Here is a 25,566-nt window from a genome sequence, read left to right as displayed (position 1 = left end):
TTTTTTTTTCAGAAGGATGGAAAGGGGGAGAGAGAGACACTATGAGAGATGGGAGGAGAGGGAATCTGATAGAAGGAAGCAGAGAAGATCATCACCTGATCGTAGGAGTCCAGAGAGGTCAACAGTCCAGAGCTCACTTGCTCATGATGAGACCACTTCAAAAAAGAAGAAAGAAGAAGTGGATCCAATCCTTACTCGCACAGGTGGTGCATATATTCCACCTGCCAAGCTCAGGATGATGCAAGAGCAAATCACTGATAAAAATAGGTGAGTTGAATGTAACGTATTAGAAGTTTTAAGGAAAAGCGAAACATAAAGGATTTTAGTGAATGTTGGTGAAAATGGGATACCTTTTGAGGGCTGTGATCTTCCTTTTGAAGGTATATTTTTGTCAGAAGAAAGGTAAGAGAACCAGGTTATGACTGTATCTGCTTCTGCTGCAAAGTATAAATGGGAAAGTAGGATACAGAACATAACCAGGGATTTATGGGCGTATGGTAGAAAATTGAACATCCTGAGTTATACCATATCTGTGGAGAATAACCTTTTGGTATATCATGTTGGTTTAGTGATTTCCTACTACCTAAATGTGTAATTGATCTGGTTCTCACATTTATGCAGTGAATGTTTTCTTACTTGTATTACTGATTACAACTTGCATTCACATTTTCATATAAATATATATATATAAAAAAATCTCACTCAGTGCTACCTCAAATTTATACGTTAATAATTTGTGATACCTTTGTAATAGCTTGGCATATCAGAGGATGAGTTGGGAAGCCTTGAAGAAGTCAATCAACGGTCTTGTCAATAAAGTAAACGTTTCTAATATAGAAAATATCATTCATGAGCTCCTTCAGGAAAATATTGTTCGCGGAAGGTAAGCAATTTTTTAAAAATACTAAGAATTTGCTTTTCTGCTAATGTGTATACTGTTCATGTGTACATCACTGTGTGCTATATGTAGTGTAAGGTTGCTAGTCAGATTTTAAAATTAACTGGAGGCTATGTTGTCCTATACAGAGTAGTTCCCTACTTGAGGAGGGGTCTGATGTGGAAGGGATTGTTTGCTTGGAAGGATGAAAGTGCAACAGATAGTATATGTTTCCTTTTCTAAAAGGTTTTACCTATGCGTTTTACTAGAATGACTTGCAATTTACAGGTGTCTCTGCCTATTTACTTTTGTATCCCTGGATCTTTTTCTGTGAGACAGATAGATAGTATTTGTAGCCAGTATTTAGCAAAACAAGCTTTACTACACTTACCTGGCTGGATTGTTTATTATTGTACTGTAGAGAAAATACTATTATGCTGTTTGAGCTCAGTACTAAGTCATGATGACTGAACAAGTACTGTCATGAATTTCCTTGTTTTGATTTTAGAATCATAGAATGGTTTGGGTTGGAAGGGACCTTCAAAGGTCATCTAGTCCAACCCCCCTGCAAGGAGCAGGGACATCCCTGACTAGATCAGGTTGCTCAGAGCCCCATCCAACCTGGCCTTGAATGTTTCCAGGGATGGAGCATCCACCAGCACTCTAGGCAACCCGTTCCAGTGTTCCACCACCTTCAGTGTAAAAATTTTTTTCCTGATGTCTAGTGTGAATCTACCTCCTTCTACTTTAAAACCATTACCCCTTGTCCTATCACAACAGGCCCAACTGAAGAGTCTCTCCCCATCTTTCCTGTAGGCCCCTTTTATGTACTGGAGGACCGCTATAAGGTCTCCCCAGAGCCTTCTCTTTTCCAAGCTGCGTGATTCTATGATTCTAAGTAACTAATAGTTTCAAAAAGAAATATTTTGTTTCTGTACAGTAGTATGAAATGAGTTCTATTCCATTTGTCAACTCCAAAGTAGGAATAAGGTCCTTATGCAGCTTGTATTTAGTACCATGAGATTTCAATAGACCACAGAGAAGACAGAGTTGGATACCACTGTGCACTTTGACGATTCACATTTGGACGGCTGCTTTTTTTTTCTTCCCTCACCCATTTGTAGTGGAGTAATACAGCAAAAGTCACATTTTATGTGGTGTAGCATTAGAAAAAGCAAAACAGGTGAAAAAAGTCTCACATTCTTGTCAGACTTTAGTCTTGATATAACTGTAAGAAACTGTTAGTACAATAAAAGAACTATTATCTCATGAGCCCTGTGTTTACATTCATTTAGGTTCTAAGTAGTAGTTGTCTCTTATAATCAATTCTCAGTTCCAAAACATAATTATTATGTTGAAAATATGTGGTTTCATTTGAGAAAAGCATTGAAAAGCATTACTTTGCCCATTCTAGTTTTAGTGAACATTCAGTTTTATTGCTGCTAGGCAGATCTTTGTTTAGGGACTTTTTATGGAAATATAAATCTTATTTCTTAGAAGTCTGTTCTGCTTGTTAATGTTGTCGTTATACTGGAACACAACTTTGTGTTTTTCATAAATAGTTGCAGAGCAGATATTTTTTTCCTGTCACAAACAAGATTTTGGTTTTTTCACCTGAGGAAAAGAAACAGCACAATCATACACATTTCAAAGCTAAGAAGAGCCTGCTTTGGGGTTTAAAAAGGGATAATTGCAGGAGACAAGATGAAGACTTTTAACATGCTTATTTTCAAATGTAGTTTTAATAGGAACAATATTGAATGAAACATAAGCTATCAGTTTAAGAATTTTTCATCTCAGACACACACGGGGTACGTATTTTGCAAAACTCCATTTGTAGCATGGTGAGCAAGACTCTGAAAGGGACCATCTGGTATCTTCTAACCATTCCAAATGTACAAATACTATTTTGTATAATAGAAACCAAATAAAAACATTAAGATTTTTCAGGTAACATTTAAACTTAATGTATTTTTACAGGGGATTGCTATCTCGATCCATTTTGCAAGCTCAGAGTGCCTCTCCGATTTTTACCCATGTTTATGCAGCTCTTGTGGCCATTATCAATTCAAAGTTTCCAAATATTGGTGAATTGATTCTCAAGAGGTTGATACTAAATTTTCGCAAAGGATATCGCAGAAATGATAAGGTATGTAAAATGTTAAGCAGCAGCATTCTGGAACTTGTAATTCTGCTGTGATAACCTTGTATCAAGTGTGTTCAAGTTACATACTTCAAAGGAACACGGTCCAGACCTGTGGGTCAGGACCTATCATTAGTACATTAAGTACAGGAGTACTAGAGTATCATGAAAGCTTGACAACCTATTCGCGGTTGGTATATCCAAAACCAGTTTCATTATGTAATTTGAGATGTGCAAGTCTGTAGTAAGTATGAGTTACAGGGTTTTTTTCCATATACAATGTGTTAAAATTTCCTGGTTTATTTCTTTTGCAGCAACTTTGTCTAACATCTTCAAAATTTGTTGCACATTTGATGAATCAGAATGTGGTATGTTACTTCATGTTTCTACTCAATCCGAACCCTATATGGCTATTTCTTTAGTTTCAAGACAGTATTAGCTTAAATATGCTCTCCCTGTTCTAAAAGTCACTGAAAATCTGAGTTCACATTTCCTTTTAATGCCTTTGATACCTTTTTAGAAAATGTATTGGAAATTACCTGCGCAGTTACAATCACTTACCATTGCACTTATGCTCCAGAGGTTCCCCAGACTTTGTAAATGTGTTTGGGCTAGCATTCAGAAAAATCTTGATGCAAAACAAGTGTCGTCTGAGGCTCTGTCCCACAGATCTTCTACGGAGTTTTCTTGCAGCATTATTAACTGACTTAAACATCTGTGTAGGCAGAACTAAACTCGGTTGCATCTAAATCAAATTTGTATCCAGCTCTCTGCCACTCTTTTATGTGTTACAAATCGGGATACTCCAATTTAAATAATGGCAAAAAGCAATCTTTCGGGAATGCATAGGAGATATGCAGCATTTTGGTAAAGAGTAAACTAATCAGAGATATGCCATTTGCTTATATGCCTGATCCTGGAAGACCTGATTTAGTTATAGACACAATGCACTTACAGCTTGTTTCTGTAATGTAAATGTTTTTATTTGCTTCTTGGAAATGCATTCTATTTTTTTCTTAATGGCAAAATGTTTTTCATTGCTTGCTTGTTTGTTTCAGTAGCATAGTCACATTCACTACGAAGTTAATGTAAATACAGATGATAAAATTGTATTTGAAATTCTGACTTCCTCTTAATTAGAGCTGTGTCCCACTACTGTTGCCTTGTGTGTGTGGTTAAACAAGTGTGTTTTGGCATCCTGAAAGGCTGGACTACTCAGTCAAGTAAATCACTGCAGTAGTGTAACACTGTACATTCTCATTTTTCACTGGTACTTCTTCCCATAGGCTCATGAGGTTTTATGTTTGGAAATGCTTACTTTGCTTCTTGAAAGGCCCACTGATGACAGTATTGAAGTAGCAATTGGATTTATTAAAGAGAGTGGGCTCAAATTAACAGAAGTTTCTCCTAGAGGTATTAATGGTAAGTATAATTAGCCAGAACATTTGTCTTTTTGGTGTTTGTATTAGTAAATAATTCCTCTTCATACTTACATTTCTGTCTTTTTCCAAAGCAATCTTCGACCGGCTTCGACACATTCTGCATGAATCTAAAATTGATATGCGTGTTCAGTATATGATAGAAGTCATGTTTGCTGTACGGAAGGATGGCTTCAAGGATCATCCAATCATTCCAGAGGGATTAGATCTAGTGGAAGAGGAGGATCAGTTTACTCATATGTTGCCATTGGAAGATGACTACAACCCTGAGGATGTTCTTAGTAAGTTAGAAACAGAAGATAATTCTATGACTGCATTCCCTATGAAATAAAACTTAAGCTTAAATATTAATTGTTTTCTTCATTTTATATTTTAAATAAAGATTCTCTTTTGTTCTAAAGATGTTTTCAAGATGGATCCAAACTTTATGGAAAATGAAGAGAAATACAAAACGCTGAAGAAAGGTAGGGGAGTGTGTGTATACATGTGTAAATATATAATTATTATATGTAAAACACTTATGGGGCATTTACTTATGCAACTATTGTTACAAACCTTTATTATTTGACAGTGGGTGATATTTGTGTCCCAGATAACTGTCCTTCAATTCATCATAGACCTTTCCAATGTATTACTGCTATTTTCTGCAGTATTGTTTCTCCAGCTATGTTTTTGGTTATGACATACCTGGTTGTTTGGTTTGTTTTTTTCTTTTTTTTTTTCTTTTTTTCTTTTTTTTTTTTTTTTTTTTTTGCTCTGACATGTTCTTGACCTTAGACACTCTTTCACCCTTAAGTGTTGGATCAAGTTTTTTTTGTAATGAAACTACTGTGGTCTATATTCCTTTAATCTGGGATACTGCTCTTTCAGAAATTCTTGATGAAGGTGACAGTGAATCTGGAGCAGATCAAGAGGCTGGAAGTAGTGAGGAAGATGAAGATGATGAAGAGGAGGATGAAGATGGTAAGTATATGACTGGCAACTTACTAGTGATTGGTTGGAGATGAAACTGTAAAGAAAAGCTTAACTTGTTATACATATTGCAAAACTAAGAATGTTCAAATGTTGAGGGATATTTTAATCTTAAATTATTCTCAGATGTGTTTACTAGCAATTAGTAAAAGGCACGGTCTAAAAGGAAGCAGTCAGCACAGGCAGAAAATGAAAAGTGACTTTGCCTGATAGTTCTTACTGTACCAGTTTCATGCAAGAAAAGCCTTGCAAACGTAAGACATTGAAAATAGCGAACATGAAAACACTTCCTTAAAAATTAGTAAACCTTTCTGGACGCTTTCTAGGGCTCTATCTTATTTTTAAGTCACTTTCAAAATCAGAATGGGTTTTGTTACAACTGTATTTATATCCTTTATATCTCACTTTTTAGTTCAGTTCAGCCTCCTTTCTTGATGTTTAGTGGAAGCAGTCACTCTTTGAAAATGTGTAAAGAGTGTATTTGATTCCCTCGGGGGGAAAAAAAAAGTGATGGATAAGCGTAACTGAAATGTTTGTGCAGACAGTGTGAGTAATTAAAAAGCCAGCCAAGTCCCGTTCTTGTAGAATACCAGGAATGGATTTCTTTACCAGTTTGCTGGAGTATTTAACAAAAGAGGGACCTTCTAAGCTGGTGAAAAGTATGAGAATTCACGTAACTTTTCATAATTTATGCTATTACCAAACTTTAAAAAAAAAACCTAAGGAATAGCAAATACCTTATGAATGAAGGTGTTCTCAGAATGGTTATGGTTTGGAATGGATTTTTCTACACTTGCTCCAGGACAAAACAGAACTCTGCAGAATGCTGTAGCATAGATCCTACATGTAACAGAAACAAAGAGTTTCCTGTTAAAATCAGGGAGGCTACTTAAACCATTGTATAGTTAAACTACGCGCAAAATACCTTGCTAATAATGTAGACAAGAAGTGTTAAACCAGGAGGTTGCAGTGCCTAAGTCATGTGAAAAGTCTTTAAAATCAAAGACATGACATATATCTTCCTTAATGTTTTGCTCTTTACAGAAGTATGTTTTTCTTTCCCAGGTCAGAAAGTTACTGTCCATGACAAAACAGAAATTAACCTGGTCTCCTTCCGTCGTACAATTTATCTTGCTATTCAGTCAAGGTAAATGTAATATAATTTGTATGCCTATGAGAGTAGTTCTTTTGCAATGAGTGAACTGAAATTCTTTCTTAAATTTTATTTTTAGTGGGCAATTTATGGGGGAGGGGGAAAGCAGGGAGGTGTGCTTTACAGAGCCTTACCTAATTGCATAAAGCAGACCATTTTGCCAAATGGATACCCACGTTCTCATTCAAAGATAAATCCTGTTTGTTTCAAAATGTTTGAGCAATGCACTGGGACTTTAATATGAGGATTGCTGTAATCAGAATTTTCTGAGTGAGCAAAAGTCACTGGTCTTCAGCTTGTACACCAGCTTAAGGATTCCTGAGAAAAATGTGTGGCATGCTTGAAGTAGAGGTCTTATAGAGTTTCTCTGCTTCTGGGTGTATGGAATTCTGCAGCATGGTACTCTTTAGGCCTATTACCATCTGCATTGTTTGGAAAATAAGTATAGAGATACCAACCCTGAAGCGTACTCCATTTGTATCCATCTTGAGGATAAAATCCCTTTCCAGTATGTGGCACAAGTCATCAAAACATGGTGGTATAACTCCTGTGTCGCCTGGGCGAAAGGAGGGGTGAATCTCTTACATGCCACTCAGTTCCCAGTTCCGTTATTAAAAGGAACCACGGCCCACAACATTCCAACCAGATCTGAACCTGCACGAGGAGTGAGATAATGTAGTTGTAGTATTGATTGTTAGATGTGAATTAATACCATACTGAGATGTATGAAAGGCTCTTGCATTTCTCAAAGTTCCTGTTCAGTGCTTTCTTGCCATACTTAAGTTCGTTCATCTTATACTTGATTTGGAGGGGGTACTTACTGGTAGCTAAAGACTTTCAATATGCAAGAACAGGAGTGCAAAGAGGAGAATGTGGTATATACTGGTTTTAGAACTTATGTACAGTGCTTGCCTTTCAGTGTTTTTCAGGATGTGCAAAATGAGCTCACATGTATTTTGCTGAGTTTTGTGAGATGATGTAATAGTAATAATGACCTGAGTCATGTTGTTTTCAGATTGTCTGCAAATGTAATGACTTTGGATTCATTTTAGATACAAACTGATGAAGTACAAAATGTTTCTTAAAAACAAACAAACAAAAAAAACCCCAACAAAACAAAGAGCTTTGAGATACTTTGTTTCAAAACAGTTGAAGTTTCAGCACGGACAATCAATATAATTCTGAAATGGTTTCAGTGTAATGTGTATTGCACAGATAATGAGGTGGTTTTTTTCTCTATTCTTGCAGCTTAGACTTTGAAGAATGTGCTCACAAATTGCTGAAGATGGACTTTCCTGAAAGTCAGACTGTAAGCCTTGCTTCTTAGTCTTTTTTTGTTACTAACATTGCTAAGAAGTAGTACTGTGGTACCATCTACAATTCTTACACTTGTACTGGAACCTAGTTTGTATAGCAAGCAGATGAGCGTGATTCCTTATGGCTGTTATTCCTTTAAATGAGTTTTAGAACCTTCAGAGCAAATAGGCTGATACATATTTCATGCGACATTTGTATTACGCAATTGCTCCTTTCCATCAAGCAGTTCAAATGTTTGCTTGTAGCCTGTTTGAAAAGGTTTGTTGGTTGGACTGTTGAAGCACTTACCCTATAACAAAAGTACTGCAGCTTGGCAGTCATTCGCAGAGATCACTTCTGAAAGTCTTCTGAAAGAACTTGGAGTTGAAGATCATATTTGCAGGCAGCTGTAGACTTTGTCAGTGGGGCTTGAAATTTAACATAGTGCTAAAAGAATGTGGTGTTTTGTTGCTTTCACAGTCCTCTAATTAATAGTGTATTGAATTAAAGCAGTTGTAAGTGTGATTGCTTTGTTGTAATCTTGGAGATCATCAGACAAAATCTATTTTGTCTTCAGACACTGTGTGTAAGATCGATACAAATGATATGTTTTCAAGTAAAGGAAACTGTCCCTCAGCTGGTACTTACACTAGGTTCTGGTGGAATGTAAATACCCATCTAATTATATAAACAGCTTTTTAGTCAGCTGTAAGCTATCTGAACATCATGAGAGTTGCACTTGAGAGAGTTGTTAGTTTTCTTCTGGCTTTAATTATCATTATTCTGTTTTATTTGAAACAGTGTCTAGCAGTAACCTTATTGTAATAGTAAGTGGAGATCTTGGCTACAGTTAGGTGGTCTTTGAAAACTTGGTTGAAAAAAATCTAGTAATCAGAAATTAGTTTGCCTGTTTTTTATTTCTTGTACTGTTTTATTACTAAGCAATTCTCATGGAAGTAAACTAAGAATCTAGGTGATTGTTGTGTCTTCTTTAATTCTGTGCATGAAATGGCAATACTAAGCGTGCATAGGATTATGATTTTCAGTGAAGCATAGCTTGAAGAATTTTAAAGAGAGAACAGTCCTATCTTTCAGCAAATCAGTTCAGCTATAAAGAACAGAGAGAGGAATCAAGAATATACATGCTAGATCATACAACAGAGATACAACTTGTGTAACACTGCTTGTTAGGTAGCTGCTCAGAGAACCATTTCAGTCTCTGTCAACCACTGACTATTCTGTGGGCAAGATCTACTCAGGAAAAATAAATTAAATGAGGGAAGAAAAAAAAAACAGCCCCAAAACCCAACTCTTTAGTCAGATAATTTATTTTGCTTAGCACACCACTCTCTTAAGAAAAAGAAGAATCTGAGGTGATGTAGTTATGACTCAGCTGCAGTTGCTGAATGTGAGATGTGAGAGTGTTGACTTGCTCTTTGTATAGACATACGGCTCCTAGGGATTCTTTAGAGGGGCAAAAAAGAAAAAAAGAAGCCCAAGATTTCCTAGTCAGTGTGAGTGCAGAAAGAACAACCAGATACATGCAACAACATTATTCAAGGATTAATGGGGCTCGAGTCTGCCCATGTGGATAAAAAAAATGAATGCACTCAGCAGGAATTTCTGATTTAACTGCCAGTTTCTAAACAAGGAAGATACTAACTTTAGAGAGTAAAAGATTATCTTCTGATTGAAGCCTTTAGTGAATTGATTCCCACATTATCAAAACAAACCATGGGTTTTTTTTTTTTATTCATAAAGCATTTTTTGGGTCTGTTTTACTGGAACTTTCAGCAACCTGTATTGCAGGATGGTGTGTCTTTATCTATAATTTCTTTGCACCTTATGATTCAAAATTTTAAGCAGTCTTGAGAAATTCCTGAAGTGTTTACTGAATTCTTGAGTGCATCTTCAAAGTTTTTTGTGCTTGTAAGAGAAATGTGTTTTAGATTGAGTGTAGGAGAGGTGACGATGTTGTGGTTGATTGTTTCTTACAGTGAAGACCCTACAGGTAAAAGCTCATTCTCTATGCCAGCTCCTGCTATGAATGATGGTTATCATGAGAAGCAGGTACTAGAGTGTTTGACTGAAGTATCATTTAATGCAGTTTGTATTCCTTAAAAATCAGGTGAAACTTAAAATTCTTGTTGCAGAATTCTTGCTCAAATTGTTTAATTTTACATTAACTTAATGTTTTCCTTCTGGAAGGCTTTACTTAATAAAATCAACTTTGTTTAGTTTTGTCATTAAGATTCTTTTCCACAGCTTTTGAGTAGTGAATTGTTAATTAAATACAATCTAGAAACTGATAAGAATATTTAAAACCTAAAGACAGACGTGAACAACAGTTTTGAGAGATTACTATTAATTACTATTAATAGTCTTAATGACTTTCTTGCAGATTCGTTTTTCTGGAAACCTTTATGTACAGAGATTTTTTTGTGTGTATGTGATTTAGCAGGGCTGAGTTCAGGAATGTATTTAGCCGTTTTTATCAGTAGCTGAATTATCAGATTATTGTGTCACATTAACTGCTGTGCAGCAGAAGTGTTTGGATGATTAAAACCAGTAATGGATCTGTCGCAGAGCTCTGACTTGCAGAGAGAGGATTAAGGTTCAAATGGATGATCTATGGAATTGATCAACGTAATACTGCTTTTTGGCATTGCAGTATAGGACCGGGTGTCAAGGGGAATGTTCGCAGGTGGTTTTTTGTAGGGTTGTTTGGTTTTTTTTTTTTTTTGGTTGATTGGCTTGTTTTGTTTTTATAGCCTAAAAGTGTTGTGTTCTGACTGGAGATGAACACACTTTTCATTTTGCCGTGAACTGAAATGCTACTTTTTCAGAAGTGAATGATTCTGTTAAATAGAAACATCAATCTTCCACTTCCATCTGATTTACATGCAGTTAATTTTTAGTCTCCAGCTGCATATTCTCCCTCCTCAAAATACTCACTTATTTCCATCTCCTCATCCTTTATTTTCTCTCACACCCCTCTTCTGGAGTTAAAAGTTTGCCTACTACAGTGTCCCATTTTTCTTTCTCTAGAAGACACCTTTTCTTTCCACGTTTTTCCAGGTTCACAAGCTCAGTTTTTGTTTCTAGCTTTCCTTTTTTATTTTGACTCTTTTTTTCTCATTCATTTATTTTTGCTTCAGCATTCTGGAAATATATCATCTGCTTCTTGTACCTGGACCTTGTCTTTAAACTGTCCTCCTGATAACACTTGATCTGTTTCTTGCCCTTTTTAATCCTTTTTTTAGATTACTCCACTATGTTCAATGTTGTCTTCTGCATGAAAGGGCCCTTCTTTAGTCATTAAAAAATAAATCTTCTAAAATGTATCATTTTCTTCTGTCTTTTATTGATCTTTGATAGGTGTAAGCAATGAGCTTTATTGTTTCTGTCTTTTTTTTTTTTTTGTAACCTGTCAGATTTTTTCTGTCTGTATCCTTTTTTGGCATATCATACTTACCTTAAATGAGCAAAAGTGTTATTCCTGTGTGTTTTTACATTGTCTGTTTAATACGAATGTCCAGAAGCCATTTTAAAACTTTTGTCGCAAACTTTCTTCCTGATCCTTTTTCATGCTGTGCCTTCCATATTACAGATTTTCAAGATCCCCCTGTGCATTGTTTAGTAGATCTTCTCTTGTTCTACCACTGTGTTTCTTAAAAAAAACTTGTAACTTTTCTGTTATGAGACATTTTCCTAAATCTGTTACTAAAAGCCTGTTCAAGTTAATTTTGTTTTTCCTAATACTGTTTCTTATTTCAGCAGACTAAATGATATTGCTGTCTTTCTGCTTCCTCTGTTTCTTACTTCCTTTCTGAATTCTTGTCCAGATATGAAAACCTTCTAAATTTTATTTGTTTTATCTCTTGTGCTAAAATCCATCCCCATTTTAAGAGTAGGTTCCAAGTGGACTCTTGCTAACCTAGCATGCCTCTGCTTCCTTTATTTCAGATCAGTGAATGTTGTTATTGTAGCTCAGATATGAAGACAATTGTATGCGTCTCGTGTGTATTGGGACTCTTGTCAAAACTTGAGAATCCAGATGAAAGAGTACAAGGGACTAAAGGGGTTTACTGCTTTTTGTTGTTGTTGACTTGACTCACTTTGGTGTCTTAACTCTGCTCTTGTGCATTAGGTGGTCATATTTAAGTGTGTCATATACTCAGAATTTAATTCTCATATGTTGGTTTCTGATTTTTTTTTTCCTTAAGGAAAAAAGAAATTCAAGTAGTTGAAATTCTTCCTTTTCACAGTAAATTTAGGAGGGGGAGGCTTGCTTTTCTTGATGCTATTTAGACCCAACCAAAGCCTGCAGATCAAAAGTTGAAAAGCTCTACTCTAGTCTGTACTACAGCCTGTGCACAGTGGTTCTAAACAAGCCTTACAGTTGCTTCTGTGGGCATATGTTCATTCTTGGCAGAGCACGCTACTTCTTTTTTTGAAAGTGCTGTTATCTGTGTTAAAGCTGCATTAATCTCATGTCTTACCAGAGAAGAAAATGTAAATAAACTAAAACTGTCGTTCGAGGAGTATGGTACTACCAGTTGTTCTGACTTCTGAACTATGAGGAAGGCAAATAAGTCCGACTGAAATACCAGCAATAGGCTTGTTACTTTATGCTTTTCCTTAACAGACTCTTGTTGCCTCTGTTCTTGGAGGAGTACATCTCAATTCCTGATGTTTTTAGTTGGAGGAAAAAGAGTTGAGGATCCTCGCAGTGATACAAATCTAGACAGGAGTGACAACTACTTAGCTAGAGAACTGATTTTTTTTCTTTACAAAAATATGTATTAGGAATATAGATTTTTTTGTTGTTATTTATGTAAAATATGCTACTGCTTACAGAACACTTAATTTTTAAAAGATTCTTCCCATCATTCAAGCTGAGAGCAGAAAGGGAACCTTGTTGCCCACTCTCCCTCAAGGGGGCAGAGGGGTATAGGGACAGCCAACTAAAACATAACCAACCATACATTGTTCTTCCTCTTTGAAAATGTGCCTAAAACAGATTGCCTTTTGTTCCTTTATTTTTTTTTGTTATTATGAGAAATAAACTTCCAGCAATGCTTGGAACTTTGCTATTTTAAATTATAGCCTCTTCTGTAAGAATATCTGCCACTCAATGCAGTTATACCAGACAAAAGTAATTGGTCACAGGATTATTTTTTTTTTCACTTGAAAAGAGAGAAGTTATTGTAGGCGCTGCCTTCTCGAAAGAATTATGCATGAATTTGACACATTTTCACTTACAGGATGGTGTCACACTTGCTCAAAACAGTCCTAGTTGGAGTGGTGGGGGCGTCAGTGTCTCTCTTGTGCTATTTATGCATTGAGTCTTGAAGATAGCAGAAGTACTTATTTTGACTTGACATTCAGTGAGAATGTAGTCCAGGAAACTGGTGTAGAGTGGGATGCTTTAAAGCTGATAATTATAGAATCATAGAATGGTTAGAGTTGGAAGGGACCTTCAAAGGTCATCTAGTCCAACCCCCCTGCAAGGAGCAGGGACATCCCTGACTAGGTCAGATTGCTCAGAGAACTAGGTCTGTTCTGATGTTCTGATCAAGTTGATGATTTTCTAGATTCATCGGTTTCCTTTGTTACTGTAGGGCACTGCAACTGGTTGGTTTGGTAACTGCACCATGGTTAGTTCACAGGCTTGCTGCTGCCTGTGAAAGATTATCATCCTGAAGTCGATTTCCTGTCTTTTGAAGCAGCACTTTTGTGGGCCTGAGATGATGAATCAATCTGAATTTTCACAATTTATCAATTAAAAAAAAATTACATAGCAGTAAATCTGACATTGAGGTTAAAAGTATGTTTAATTTGAGTTCTGTTAGTGCATAAACTTCCTTTATTTCCCTGCTTCTTTTGTTGTTAATGTATGGAAGTATACATCTTAGAACATGGCTACATCTAATTTTCTGAACCATATACTATTTTAGCCAGGACTATCGTATTTAGTTCAGATTTTTTTGTTAAATTTAACTACATCTTTTCAAATACATTGCTTTAAACCTGCAAGTTACATCAAAATCAGAGTGATCTTATTCTCAAACTGTTCATCTGAACTACAGCCTGGTTAAGGCAGTAGTCATCATAGTTTTCAGACGTTCTAGTACAATAAATAACAGTAAAATAAGAATTTATTGCATATTATATAAAATAGTATATGGAATTAATATATTATTTAAAAAATTCTTAATTCTTTAAAAACTTTGATAGCTGAATGTTTGTAATATATTTCAAAACTGGCTTTGAGCCTGATTTCCTTTGTGCTGAAAAGGACTGCGTGTGCTTACAGCTGTTTCTTAATCTAAAGTGCAGTAATTAATCCCTGCCTATAGGGCATAGTCTCTTAAATTGTTTGGCTATCAGTTTATGGCCGATGTGATCCTGGGAATACTTTTGACGGTCCATCAATTTACAGGGTGTTTATTCAGTACATAGGATATGTAAGTTAGCTTATATGGCTTGTGAATTATATCTTTAAAATGGAAATAATATATTTAATGCCAGAGATGTGTGGATCACACATTGAAAAGTAATCTGAGATCTGTTCCTCAGGAGTCTTCAAAAGATGCTGAAGAATGAAAGGAATTGTTAGTGTTGTCAGTAGGTTTCAGTTTGAAGTGGGTCTATGCTCCCACTAGAAATTTTACTTTGACACTTTTCAAGTCAAAGTGTGGATTTGAATACTTGTTTATATTATGTTATTGTCTGGCCATTTTACACTGATCGAAGTTTTTACAAATTACGTACTATTTTTGAACTGGTTTTCACACATTTAGAAGCCTCAGAAGACTATAACATTTAAAAAAAAAAAAACACCCACAAAAAAAAAAAACACAAACCTAACCTTGCTTCTGAACCCTACAGTTAGGATATAAAACTTTGATAGAGAAGATCTTGCGTCTTCAGTGGCTTTAATTTGTGTAACATACAGTGCTGTTGATGTCGGTGTAATAACTGAAGATATAGAACATCAGGAAATGCAACTATAGGTGCAGAATCTGGATATTGAAGTAAAATTTAGAAAGGTTCATTACTGGAACCAGTTTACGCTCTTTCATTCTCTCCAGTTAATATGTAGATTACATATTTAAAGTTGAAACCAGTTTCTAAACAGTTTGGTAGGTGTGAGTGAACTAGTTGCTTTGGCTGACCTGAGATTTCTTTAAGGAACTGAAGGATGGAGTAGGGGTTACTTTTAATAGGCTTGTGGATCACACAAAGGTTGAGCTTTGATAGTAGAAATCATCTAAATATATAGATGGATTATTCAAAATATCACTTGAAATAATTACTAATGGATCAAAAGAGGTCATTTGAACCATACCTGTATGGGATGAAGTCCCAGAAACACAACTTAATCTTATCTAACACATATCATGTATTTAAAGAAGTACTTCTAAAAACTTATTTTAAGCGTATGCTCAACTTTTAGTGAGTTTAAATTTTTCAGCTCTTACTGATCTTTTCTACTAGAAAATAAATTTTAAAAAATCTAAGACTAATTTTCAACTATCTTGAGTGCTTAAAGCTTAACTGTATTTTTGGGAAAATAGGCAGCATGCGCTTTATGAATGTGGCAAGTGAATTTATTTTAAAATATTTCCAATAAGCATAAAATAAAGCTCATTGCCCTTTCTGTGTATGTTGTGGTATGTGTTGCTGTCTACAAAGTGAAGGTATAGAAGACATACAGAATTATGCTATATTAGAATGTTAGTGATAACAGGCGGTAGCTAGAATTCTGACTAGAATTTGGTCTTCCAAGCATGTATGTACACATTTAACCTAAGCACATTAAAATATGCAGCAGTAGAGAGAGCTTTAAGGTAGTAAGTAGAAGTAAAATACGCTTTAGCTGGGAAGAAAAAAGGAAAAATGTAGCATCTGTAAAAGCAGCATAAATGTATAAAATGCAAGGCGCTAATTTCACATAATTCCAATTCCACATTGATTTAAGCCAACTTATGTCCTCTACTAGGTTTGATTCCAGCAAATCAATTCCTTCAGTTCCTTGTATGGTTGTAGAAACCAAGTGCTGAAATTGATAGTTTTGTGTTTTAAGAAGTTACGTTAGCTTACAGGGTGGAGATGTCTCATGATTGCTTCAGGTTGTGATTGCAATAGATGGAACAGAGCTGTGTGTCTGGCAAGGCAGGGGAGGTGGAAATTGCATCGCTTACAGCTAGGGAGGGGAGAGTGAGACCTCCCCTTGGAGGCAGCCTGTGGGGGCAGCTCCGAAATTGCAGTCTTAGCTGAATGCAAATGTTAAAGAAAAGAAATAGCCAAATGTAAGGGAAGAAGAAATGGAAAAATGTACCCCATAATCAGAAGGGCACAAGAAAGCTGAGTTGCTTTAGCTCGTCTGTCTGCAGTAAACATAGCCTTTTGGTGAAGCTGAGAGAATATAGAGTGGGCAGTGTGCTTTGGTTTTCTTTTAAATGATAAAGCTGGGGGAAAAATGAGACCTATTTTTGTGTTCCTAGTTTACGCTTGAGCATCTTTACCTGTGTCATGATACTTGCTGTGTTAGGTTGAGCCACAGTCCATCTAAACCATTATCCTGTTTAGGTTGGAGCTAGTAGGAAATGTTTAGGGAGAACTATAAGAAAAGTGGTGTATTTAGAGGGAGCTTTCTCTTTATCCTCTGTCTTAGCAGTTTTGGGAGGTGCTGTGTTTTTTTTCCATGATACAATAATGAATTACAGATCTTTACAAAAGATCATTCGCCATCTTTAGGGGATGTCAGATATTTTCAGAGTGTTTTACTTCATGACTGGATAGCTATACATACTTTCTTAACTAAGCTGAATAGTCACTTGTTGAGCACTGTATGAAAACTGTTGAACAAGACGATACATAAATTGTCTGTAAAACTGGGAAACAAATTCATTGATTTCTTTAAAGCAAGTAATGGACTAAAAAAACCACAGGCTCTTCCTGCCATAAACATCAGAAGTGTTATCACTGGGAGCATAAAAAGGAGTTAACTAAACTTTAAAGCTATAAATGAAGCTAGAATTACTATGTGAACTTGTCGCATCTCTCAAGAAATAATTAAATCATTTTTTAAAGTGTGAATTTTTAATTTGGAGACAGATTACTCTAGACCTAACCTCAAGTTGTTTTGATAACACTAGCAAGGATATCTTTGTGGGCAAATCTATTTACGTGCATGCAATTATTCAAGATACCCTCCTAGAAATCATTGTAATACTTAATTAAAATGTTAAAATATTTAATTATGGTAAACCACAGGGGATACCAATGTTGTAATTGCATTTGAGATGAGGAAGAAAAGTAATTTGTTTTTCAAGTCTTGCTGACTTTATTAGCAGTGGCATCAGCACTTTACCCTTTTTATTGTTTAAAAACTGATTAACTGCAGCATTACTGTAAAACAGAATAATATAAAAAGTTAATATGCATTTTAATACATCACACTAACATGGTGTGACAGTGTTGAAGGGAATGCCTTTAAGCACATCTGTAGGGTTGTTTCATACATTACTGCCTTGATATTTTGAGGGAGCATTTTTTCTTTTTCAGCATGGCTGGCTTTTTATTTACTTTGAGTTTTTTGTGATGGACAGAATGTTTCTTTTCGGAATACATGCTTGGAAGAATGGCTGAAGTGGGAGAATATGAAATCTGGTATATGTTACAGTAAACTGCTATAAAATATAAAGACATCAAAATGCTTGAAATTATCCCCTTTTTAATGGGAGTATTACTGTTAGTTTAAAGATAAATTAAATCAGTTGTGAAAGATACATGACTGACAGCTGAAAACCTGTTTGGCAATGTGATAAATTGGTTTACCCTATGAAGTTGGTCTTATGATAAAATAATAACTAAAAAAAGTTAATGGGAAAAATTGCAGTCCTATTTAAGTGCTGTGTATTTCATGGCTCTTAATTTATATAAAAGCATTTGTTTCACTTGTCTTAATTATGTTTCAAAATGTGCCCTAAATCAGTTCATAACTGTAGTACAATCTGTAACTTACATAGTAGGTCAGAGGAGTAAGCTTGTTTTTAAACTCATGTTTAGGCTTACTTGCCTTGATCACTGCTCTCAGCCAGTGAAGGGCTGTGATCCTAGAGAAGAGGTAAAAAGCAGAATTTACCCATATATGTTTCGCTCTGCTTCTTGGTTTGGTGTGTGTGAAAGAATAGGAGGTGGTAGCTGGCAGAGGATGATTTGATAATTATCTTGGGATGATGGTATTGGGGATCAAGAAGAGAGGGAGCCAGACGACCTGGCTGAGTCTAACTGTTCTAGAGAGCATCAATGGAAGGAGGTCATCTTTTGCAGGACTGCCATAGCTGGTGTCCACCATGGACATGGGGGGAAAAGTGGAAGGCAGGCTGTCAGTGATGGGGGATGCCCAAAACCAAAAGTTTTGGGAGGCTAATCTAGCTAGGCCTCCTCTGCTTCTTTTCTAGCCAAGAAGGAGAGATGCTCTTCACAACATGAACCTAAGCCAGCTTCTTTAGAAAAGTTCCTCTCGTTCTCTTGGTTGTAGAGGAAGTCTAGGCAGATCAGTGGCCCAAGGCTCAGTTTAGTCTTTCTGAATGTCATTTAAAAAGTAAAAAAAAAAAAACAAACCCAAAACCACCCAAACAGCAAATGCATGAAACAAAAACTACAAAGCCCTCAATGATCCCTTTTTCTCGTACAGTCAGTTTCTAGACTCGTTTTGACATTTTTTGTTGAGATGTACAGTGTGTTAACTCATGAATTTTAGCTTAAGCAGAAGAGGAAATTTGAATGGCAAAAGTTCATACTCATGCCTGATGATTTCTAAATCATGAGAAATTCAGAATGAAGTTTTGTGTAAATGCACTTGTTTCAAACCTTGCATCTGTGTAGCGCTTTCTTCAATATTTTGGTACTTAGTAATGATGGGGTTTTGCTGTACAGTGAATTTACCCAGAGAATTTTTTTTTCCTTAAACTAGAAAGAACTCTGCAATATGATACTTGACTGCTGTGCTCAGCAAAGAACATATGAGAAATTCTTTGGGTTACTGGCAGGGGTGAGTTCTGTTTTCCGAATTTACACTTTATGGTGCATAATTTCATTGTTTTCCTTTTTTTTTTAATGTCAGATTTGAATGGATAAATTAATAGTCTTTTTATCATTCTGAAAATTGTTATAGTAATTGAGTGGTTGTATTAGTTGATTGAATTAACATTTTGCTTGTAAAAACTGTAGTGAACGCAGACTGAGAGAACTCATTATCTCTTTATATTATTGTGCTTTTTGCCTCCCTTTCTCATTATGGTAGAACAATAAATCAGTGGCAAAGGAACGGTACTAAAAAGAGGTAAAAGTATTATGAGTTACCAGAAATACCCTTTTTACAGTACTGAAGATTCATTTTGGAGACTCCTGTCTTACGCCACTTAAAACCTACTAAGCAGCTTTGAATTATTTAGAGCACAAGACTGAATGCTTACTGTTCTGGAGTTGTGGGTGGGGTTTTTTTGTTTGTTTTTCAGTGAACAGATAGCTCTCTTTTTTTGTATAATGAATTGCTAATTTAGTTGCAGTTATTTCTTGGTTAAGTTTTCCCTATCTATGATATTGATAGATCTGACTAGTTAAGATAAAATACTTGTCCTTTCAAGGGAGCAAGTTACGGTGAAAGGGAGTGTTTTTTTCCATTTGTGTTTTATCCAGTATTTGAGAAAATACTTCTGCTGGTAGTCAGTTACAAAGCACTAACCATATGACTCTACATGTTCAGTAGAATATAAATGTTAATTTCCATATTCTTTGGAATGTTTATGTCCAAAATGTCTTACCTCTGTGTTCCCTGCTGCCTCTGATTTTAAATAGTCGTTCAATGATCTAATAAAAAAAAAAGTTACATTGGATGGGGTTACATCAGGTGAAAATACTGGATATACAGAAGTAAAAGAAATTGCTGGATAATTTGCTGTAGTTCAAAATTGACAATTACTAATTGCAATGCAGATGAGTTTTTCATTCTGACAAACTGCTGAAAGCAATAAAATGTATCAATTTCAAGGTATTTTCTCCTCCAAGTGTTATTTCAAAGGAAAATTTTGCAGTAAATATTGGTCACTTACATGTAGGTTATCTGAATGATTGTTTTTGTTTAATCTGGTTGTTTAAATTGTACAATGTTGTCTCAGCGTTTCTGCATGTTAAAAAAAGAATATATGGAGTCCTTTGAAGCTATTTTCAAAGAACAGTATGATACCATTCATCGTTTGGAAACGAACAAGCTGAGGAATGTTGCCAAGATGTTTGCTCATCTACTGTACACTGATTCGATTCCCTGGAGTGTAAGTAAAAAATGCTATTGTCCTAGAATTTTTTTTCCATAATTCATCTCCAGTATTCAGAAATAATATATAATACATTAGTTTTAGTATTTATTCTACAATTTTTAACTACTTGTATTTGTAGCAAACTGGATTATTTTCAGTATCTTCTCAGACACTATTGAACAATTCTGTGTTGCTTAGTCTCTTCTGTCTGCCCCCTGTACATTCTCATGCTTCCTCCCTCCCCCATTCTTAAGTAGTTGATTTAATCTGCTATTTTGTGGAGCTCAGCTGGGATTGATTGATTAAAATGTACTTTTTTCAAATTTTGAACTTACTAATCAACAATGTGAATAGTAAAACAGTCTCTAAAAAACTACCCTGAAGAAACCTTTAAAAATTATCCTTATATATAGCAAGTTTTATATAATGATAAGAAATTTTAAAATACTGTTATTTTGTTATTTAAGTGTCAAATAAAAAAAGGCAATCTTGCATTCTGAGACAATTATTTCTTTATTTTTAACGTTATGTTGTTATATCAAGGTAACTTCTCTTTTGCTACTATTTTATTACGACCCACAAGTCAGTCCAAATACTTCACCTCTTTAAAACTTAAGTCCCAAATCTTTAACTTCCCAGAAGTTCACACACCTGACTTTTCCTCTTGTGAAGATTTCCTGGATAAAATAAATTCCTGAAGAATTGCTAGTATAAATATTATCAGAAACTGCTCCCGGGTGGTAGAAAATAATTTTTGATGAATTAAGTCTTCAATAGGAATGACAGGGTTATGTTCTTGTTTTGGGAGGGGTGGGGAAGTCAGTCTTTATTATTTCAAGAGGACAAAGGTTTTTAAGATAAAGAAAAGAGTGTATGTTTAAACTTAATAGGTTTTTTCCAAATGTTTTTCTAAATATTTTCAGGTCCTTGAATGTATAATACTGAGTGAAGAAACTACCACATCCTCCAGCAGAATTTTTGTCAAAATATTCTTTCAGGAACTCAGTGAATATATGGGACTTCCTAATCTAAATGCAAGATTAAAAGATGAGTAAGTTGAAGTTTTATTTTCAAAACTGTGAATTTAATTAGTTTCTTTATCTGGAAAAGTATAGATGAGAACTCTGTTTTCAGTTTCAACTAAGACTACAGTTCTGTAGCTGCAGTACTTTGAGAATAAGTTTATGTATAGATTTAGTCATTGCAAAGAGTCGCATTAAGCTGAGTGTGTTACCATCAGTTTGGGTTCAAGTATGTGTGTGACTATCTGCAAGATGTATCTTAGATTTCTTTTTTTTTTTCCCCAATCATATTCAGCTTGTGTAAGAATTTTCCAAGTGCAAGTCTATTTTCATGTATTGCCAGCTATATAGCTGTGTAGTAACTGTTACTATGGCTTCTTTTTTTTTTCTGATAAAACTTAGAAAAAAGCACATAACTATTAAAACCAGTTTTTCTAGGATTAGTTGCTTATCCTTAAATGTAGTGTAAATAACACATGCTTTTAAGTCTGTATGTGATTTAATGCATTGCATTCCGGCAATGTTCCTTTCAGTTGCTTGAGCTATTTCCTGTAAGTTGTGATTTCTTCTATGTATGAAGAATTTAGTAGATGCTTAACTCATGTAAACTTAAACTTGAAACTATACTTGGGGGCCTGTTTGGGATTTCAGCATAGGTACCTAGATCTTTGAACTTCTTGGTCAACAAGTATTGCCCTTTGCTATCACAGGTTACTGTGATTTCACAAGTCTCATCAGGGCTTCAGAAAACCAGGCTTTCTATTGTCATAATCTGACAGTATATATGTAGTTCTTTTGTGTGTGAAGAAGTTTGTTTTCATAAAGAGCAAGTTTTTAAATAACATTTTGATCAGATACATCACAGATATAACTAATGAAAGTATTGAAAAATCCATGAAGAGAAAACTTTTGCTGTCCTATAGTGATCCGTACAGTTTCTTTTTCGGTTTTAGTGTCACTGAGAATTAGTGCTAAGCTGGCATAGTGTGTAATGTAGATGTTTGTTTCCATCAGAACATTGCAGCCTTTCTTTGAGGGATTATTGCCTCGGGATAACCCAAGAAACACTCGCTTTGCCATCAATTTCTTCACTTCTATTGGCCTTGGAGGACTAACGTAAGGAATGCTTTTCTGATTTGATACTTACTTTCCTTCTCTCCCCTCCCCCCGCCAATAAAAACAAAACAAAGCCCTCAAATATTTTTTTTTCAATTAGGGATGAATTACGGGAGCATCTTAAAAATGCACCAAAGATGATAATGACACAGAAACAAGATGTTGAATCATCAGATTCCTCTTCATCTTCAGACACAGACTCTTCCTCAGATTCTGATTCTGACAGCAGCAGTAGTAGTTCAGAGTCATCCAGCAGCAGTGACTCCTCATCTAGCAGTGACAACAGCAGTGACTCAGGTACTTAAACATTAGTTATAACTATTTACTTCTCTTTTTACTTCTTTACAGCAATTTTTTCTATTTCTATATATACTTGTTTTGAAGAAAAACTAGCTATAGACAGTGTTAGTTTCTCTGCTTTAAAAACTAATCAATTTTTTAAACTTAGAAGTTTTAAAATATTAAATATTGCTCATGGGAATTTATTTTAGAATTTAGAGAAACTGAGTTCCATTTTTAGAGACTTAAATATCTGAGGAACATTATTTTGTAGATTATTTTTCTATACAGTTGACACCTGTTTACAGGAGGATGGACAAATTAGAGTCATTCCTTATTAATGCCACTTTACAGGTCACCAGTAAGCATCCTAGAGACTAATGTCTGCAGCTCTGTGGTTTTTTTTTGGTTTTTTTTTTTTGCTTGACTTTAATGAGCTTTGTACTACTTCTGTCCTTCCCTGTAAATACATGCTTCTTCATGGCTCAGAAATTACATTGTTCAGTTCTAGCAATGTGGTTAAGTTTTACTCTCCTTCTGTGTCTCCATTTCTAATTCCTCTTCCTCAGGAAGAGTTTGTGTGGTAATATTGTAAAGGTTCTTGTCTGTAGAGAAGTCTCCAAGGAAGAATTAGCTTTTGCTGATAACTTAGTATTTTGCAGTTTTATGCACTATAATTAGTGTTTAGCATCTTATACCATCCTGCTGATGTAGAACCTTCTGTTTGACATGAACTGTCATAAATGTTGCGTAATCGATGAAGTACATGCTAGTATGAGTTAGCGTGTGCAGTCTCCCCCGTTCTGTGTAACGTGAGCAGATGATAACACAGCATGACTTTCTAAAGTACAGAAGCTTGCTAATTCAAAATTAATTTGACTTATTACATGCCTTTGAAATGAAAGTAGAGATTAATAAAATAAAAGCAGTGTGGACTGTTCATGCTTTGGAAATGCATTTTTGTTCTCGATTGCAATCTTACTATACAGTCTGATTTGTGTGTCATCACATTAATCGCATTAATGACGACAAAGCACTAGAGGAGGGCACAGTTAAGCAGGGTCAGAGAAGGCGTTGGTTCAGCAAAGAGCCAGATGGCTCCTGCATAGACAGCTGCAGCTCTGCTGAGCTGCTTGATAGGAACGAGAGAGGTAAGTCCTTAGTGACAAACCAACTGAGTCTGCAGTCTGCTAGCATGAACACTTTTTATTTTTGTAAGTTTAGGACCTTCCCTTTTACTAGCTGTCCTTTCTCCATTCAGGAGCACATTCATTAGAAATTGCAATTTTATATCTTTGCAGCTTGCTTTCACTTTTTTTTTATTCTTGTGTACTTAAAGACAGTGGTCAGAACACTAATTGGAGTTAACTAAATTCTGTAAATGACCTCAAGACTTGGTTGAGGTCCATTACTGGTTATAACTTTTAGTCTTCCTGTGTTTCCAGCTTTTTAAATTTTTAAAATAAGATGGTAGAGTTGAAAGGCATTTTTCAGAGGAATGTACTACAGTATTTTAGTGTTTTAACAGTGTAGTGCATAAAGAAAGTAGAAAAAACTGCTGACGAGAAATTGAGCATAGAGCTAAATTAGAGCTTACTTTCTTAGTGACAGTTAATGTGTGGAACTTCACCAGCGAACTCAGCTCAGCAGTGCTCTGGAGAGGTCATTTCAACCACAATAGGTAGGGCAGAGGGTGAAATTTGTCTTTTACCAAAGCAGCTTGTTGATTTGTATTTACTTTCTCATATCTTTTTCTGTATTCTGGTGGATTTAAAATAATAGGGAAAACACTTCTTTAAAAACTTCATGTATAAAATCTTTCTGAACTGATCCATCATTGCATTTTATCAAAATGCCAGAAAGCTGTAGGTCAGACATGAGACTAGCCAGCTGCTGTAGAACTCATATTTGATGTACTAATAAATCAATTTATGGCTGTGGTATTTTCAAAAGGTGATTAGAAACAATTAGCTGATACAGTACTGTGGTTCATACAATAAGGTGAGTTAATGGTTATTCTAAATGGCTGTTCCTGATTAATACTGTCAAGTCAAATTTAGAGGTTCCTTATAAAGAGCAAAGAGGAAGAGTAAGGCCTTTTCCACAGAAATGAGAACTACTGTGTATTTAGAAATACACAAGTTTTAAATCTTAAATTGCTGTCACTATTTCTCCTGAAAATGAGCCAGAGGGCCATTGTTAATGGCCCAATGTTACTGCAGTACCACTGTCAAGCCATTTCAGCATGCCTCTGTTTTCTCATAGGGTAGTTTTGGAGATTTTTTTTTTTTTTCCCCCCTCATCTGCTGTTTTGAATCTCTGATAAGCTTTTCCAGGAAGAAATTGGACAAGTAAATTATTTTAAGAGACTGGATGGTCTGGGACAGGTGATCTTTCTAAAAAAAAAAAAGTCATTTGCGAGAGTGCTTTGATGTATGACTTTACAGCCTGTTCCTGGTTCTTTTGTATCAAGTCAACAAGAGGATGTTGATGCATAGAGGTTCTCAAAAGTCAGGCATCACTCACAAGTAGCTTAGGGATAGAAGCACTGCGGATGGATACATGTGAGTGGCAGCCACATCTGTACAAATTTGAGATGTTTTCTCAAGCAATTAATGTGGCAGGGGGGAGTAAGGCTGTTGGAGTTTTGTCAGTATATAGAATTTCAAATCTTTTCAAATATGAAAGCATTTTACATAACCAAAAAATTATTGGATTGACAGTTTGCAGTTCATACATCATATTCCCATTTAGTGAGTTACTCTATTTTAACACTGATATGACTGCTTAGTAATGTTTTGCATTCAAGTGCAAGTTTGTTGGGATTTTTTTGTAAGTCAAGGAAGAATTTTATTTTTTTATTTGAGCTGCATAGTGTTCTCAGTACCTGTATAGGCATTGTAAATGGGATAAAATACAGAAAGCTATTCCCTAATT

At 35.4% G+C, this 25,566-nt stretch overlaps 1 protein-coding gene across 3 annotated transcripts in view; it reads left to right on the top strand.

Annotated features, from left to right (window-relative positions):
- The window catches only part of CWC22 (CWC22 spliceosome associated protein), a 31,410-nt gene that overhangs the window by 4,554 nt on the left and 1,290 nt on the right, over window positions 1-25,566 (top strand). For all 3 annotated transcript variants that reach the window (XM_086751395.1, XM_086751394.1, XM_086751393.1), the window contains exons 5-19: window positions 13-267; window positions 755-883; window positions 2,858-3,026; window positions 3,335-3,388; window positions 4,307-4,442; window positions 4,534-4,740; window positions 4,861-4,923; window positions 5,330-5,422; window positions 6,497-6,578; window positions 7,833-7,893; window positions 18,871-18,948; window positions 20,075-20,227; window positions 21,136-21,263; window positions 22,249-22,350; window positions 22,451-22,647. In XM_086751395.1, the coding sequence (XP_086607521.1) occupies window positions 13-267; window positions 755-883; window positions 2,858-3,026; window positions 3,335-3,388; window positions 4,307-4,442; window positions 4,534-4,740; window positions 4,861-4,923; window positions 5,330-5,422; window positions 6,497-6,578; window positions 7,833-7,893; window positions 18,871-18,948; window positions 20,075-20,227; window positions 21,136-21,263; window positions 22,249-22,350; window positions 22,451-22,647 (1,907 nt within the window). The remainder of the gene's footprint in view (window positions 1-12; window positions 268-754; window positions 884-2,857; window positions 3,027-3,334; window positions 3,389-4,306; window positions 4,443-4,533; window positions 4,741-4,860; window positions 4,924-5,329; window positions 5,423-6,496; window positions 6,579-7,832; window positions 7,894-18,870; window positions 18,949-20,074; window positions 20,228-21,135; window positions 21,264-22,248; window positions 22,351-22,450; window positions 22,648-25,566) is intronic.

Source organism: Chlamydotis macqueenii, chromosome 6 (assembly GCF_036417535.1).
Source record: "Chlamydotis macqueenii isolate bChlMac1 chromosome 6, bChlMac1.mat, whole genome shotgun sequence".
In the NCBI taxonomy this organism is placed as follows: domain Eukaryota; kingdom Metazoa; phylum Chordata; class Aves; order Otidiformes; family Otididae; genus Chlamydotis; species Chlamydotis macqueenii.
This window is presented reverse-complemented; position numbering and strand designations above follow the sequence as displayed.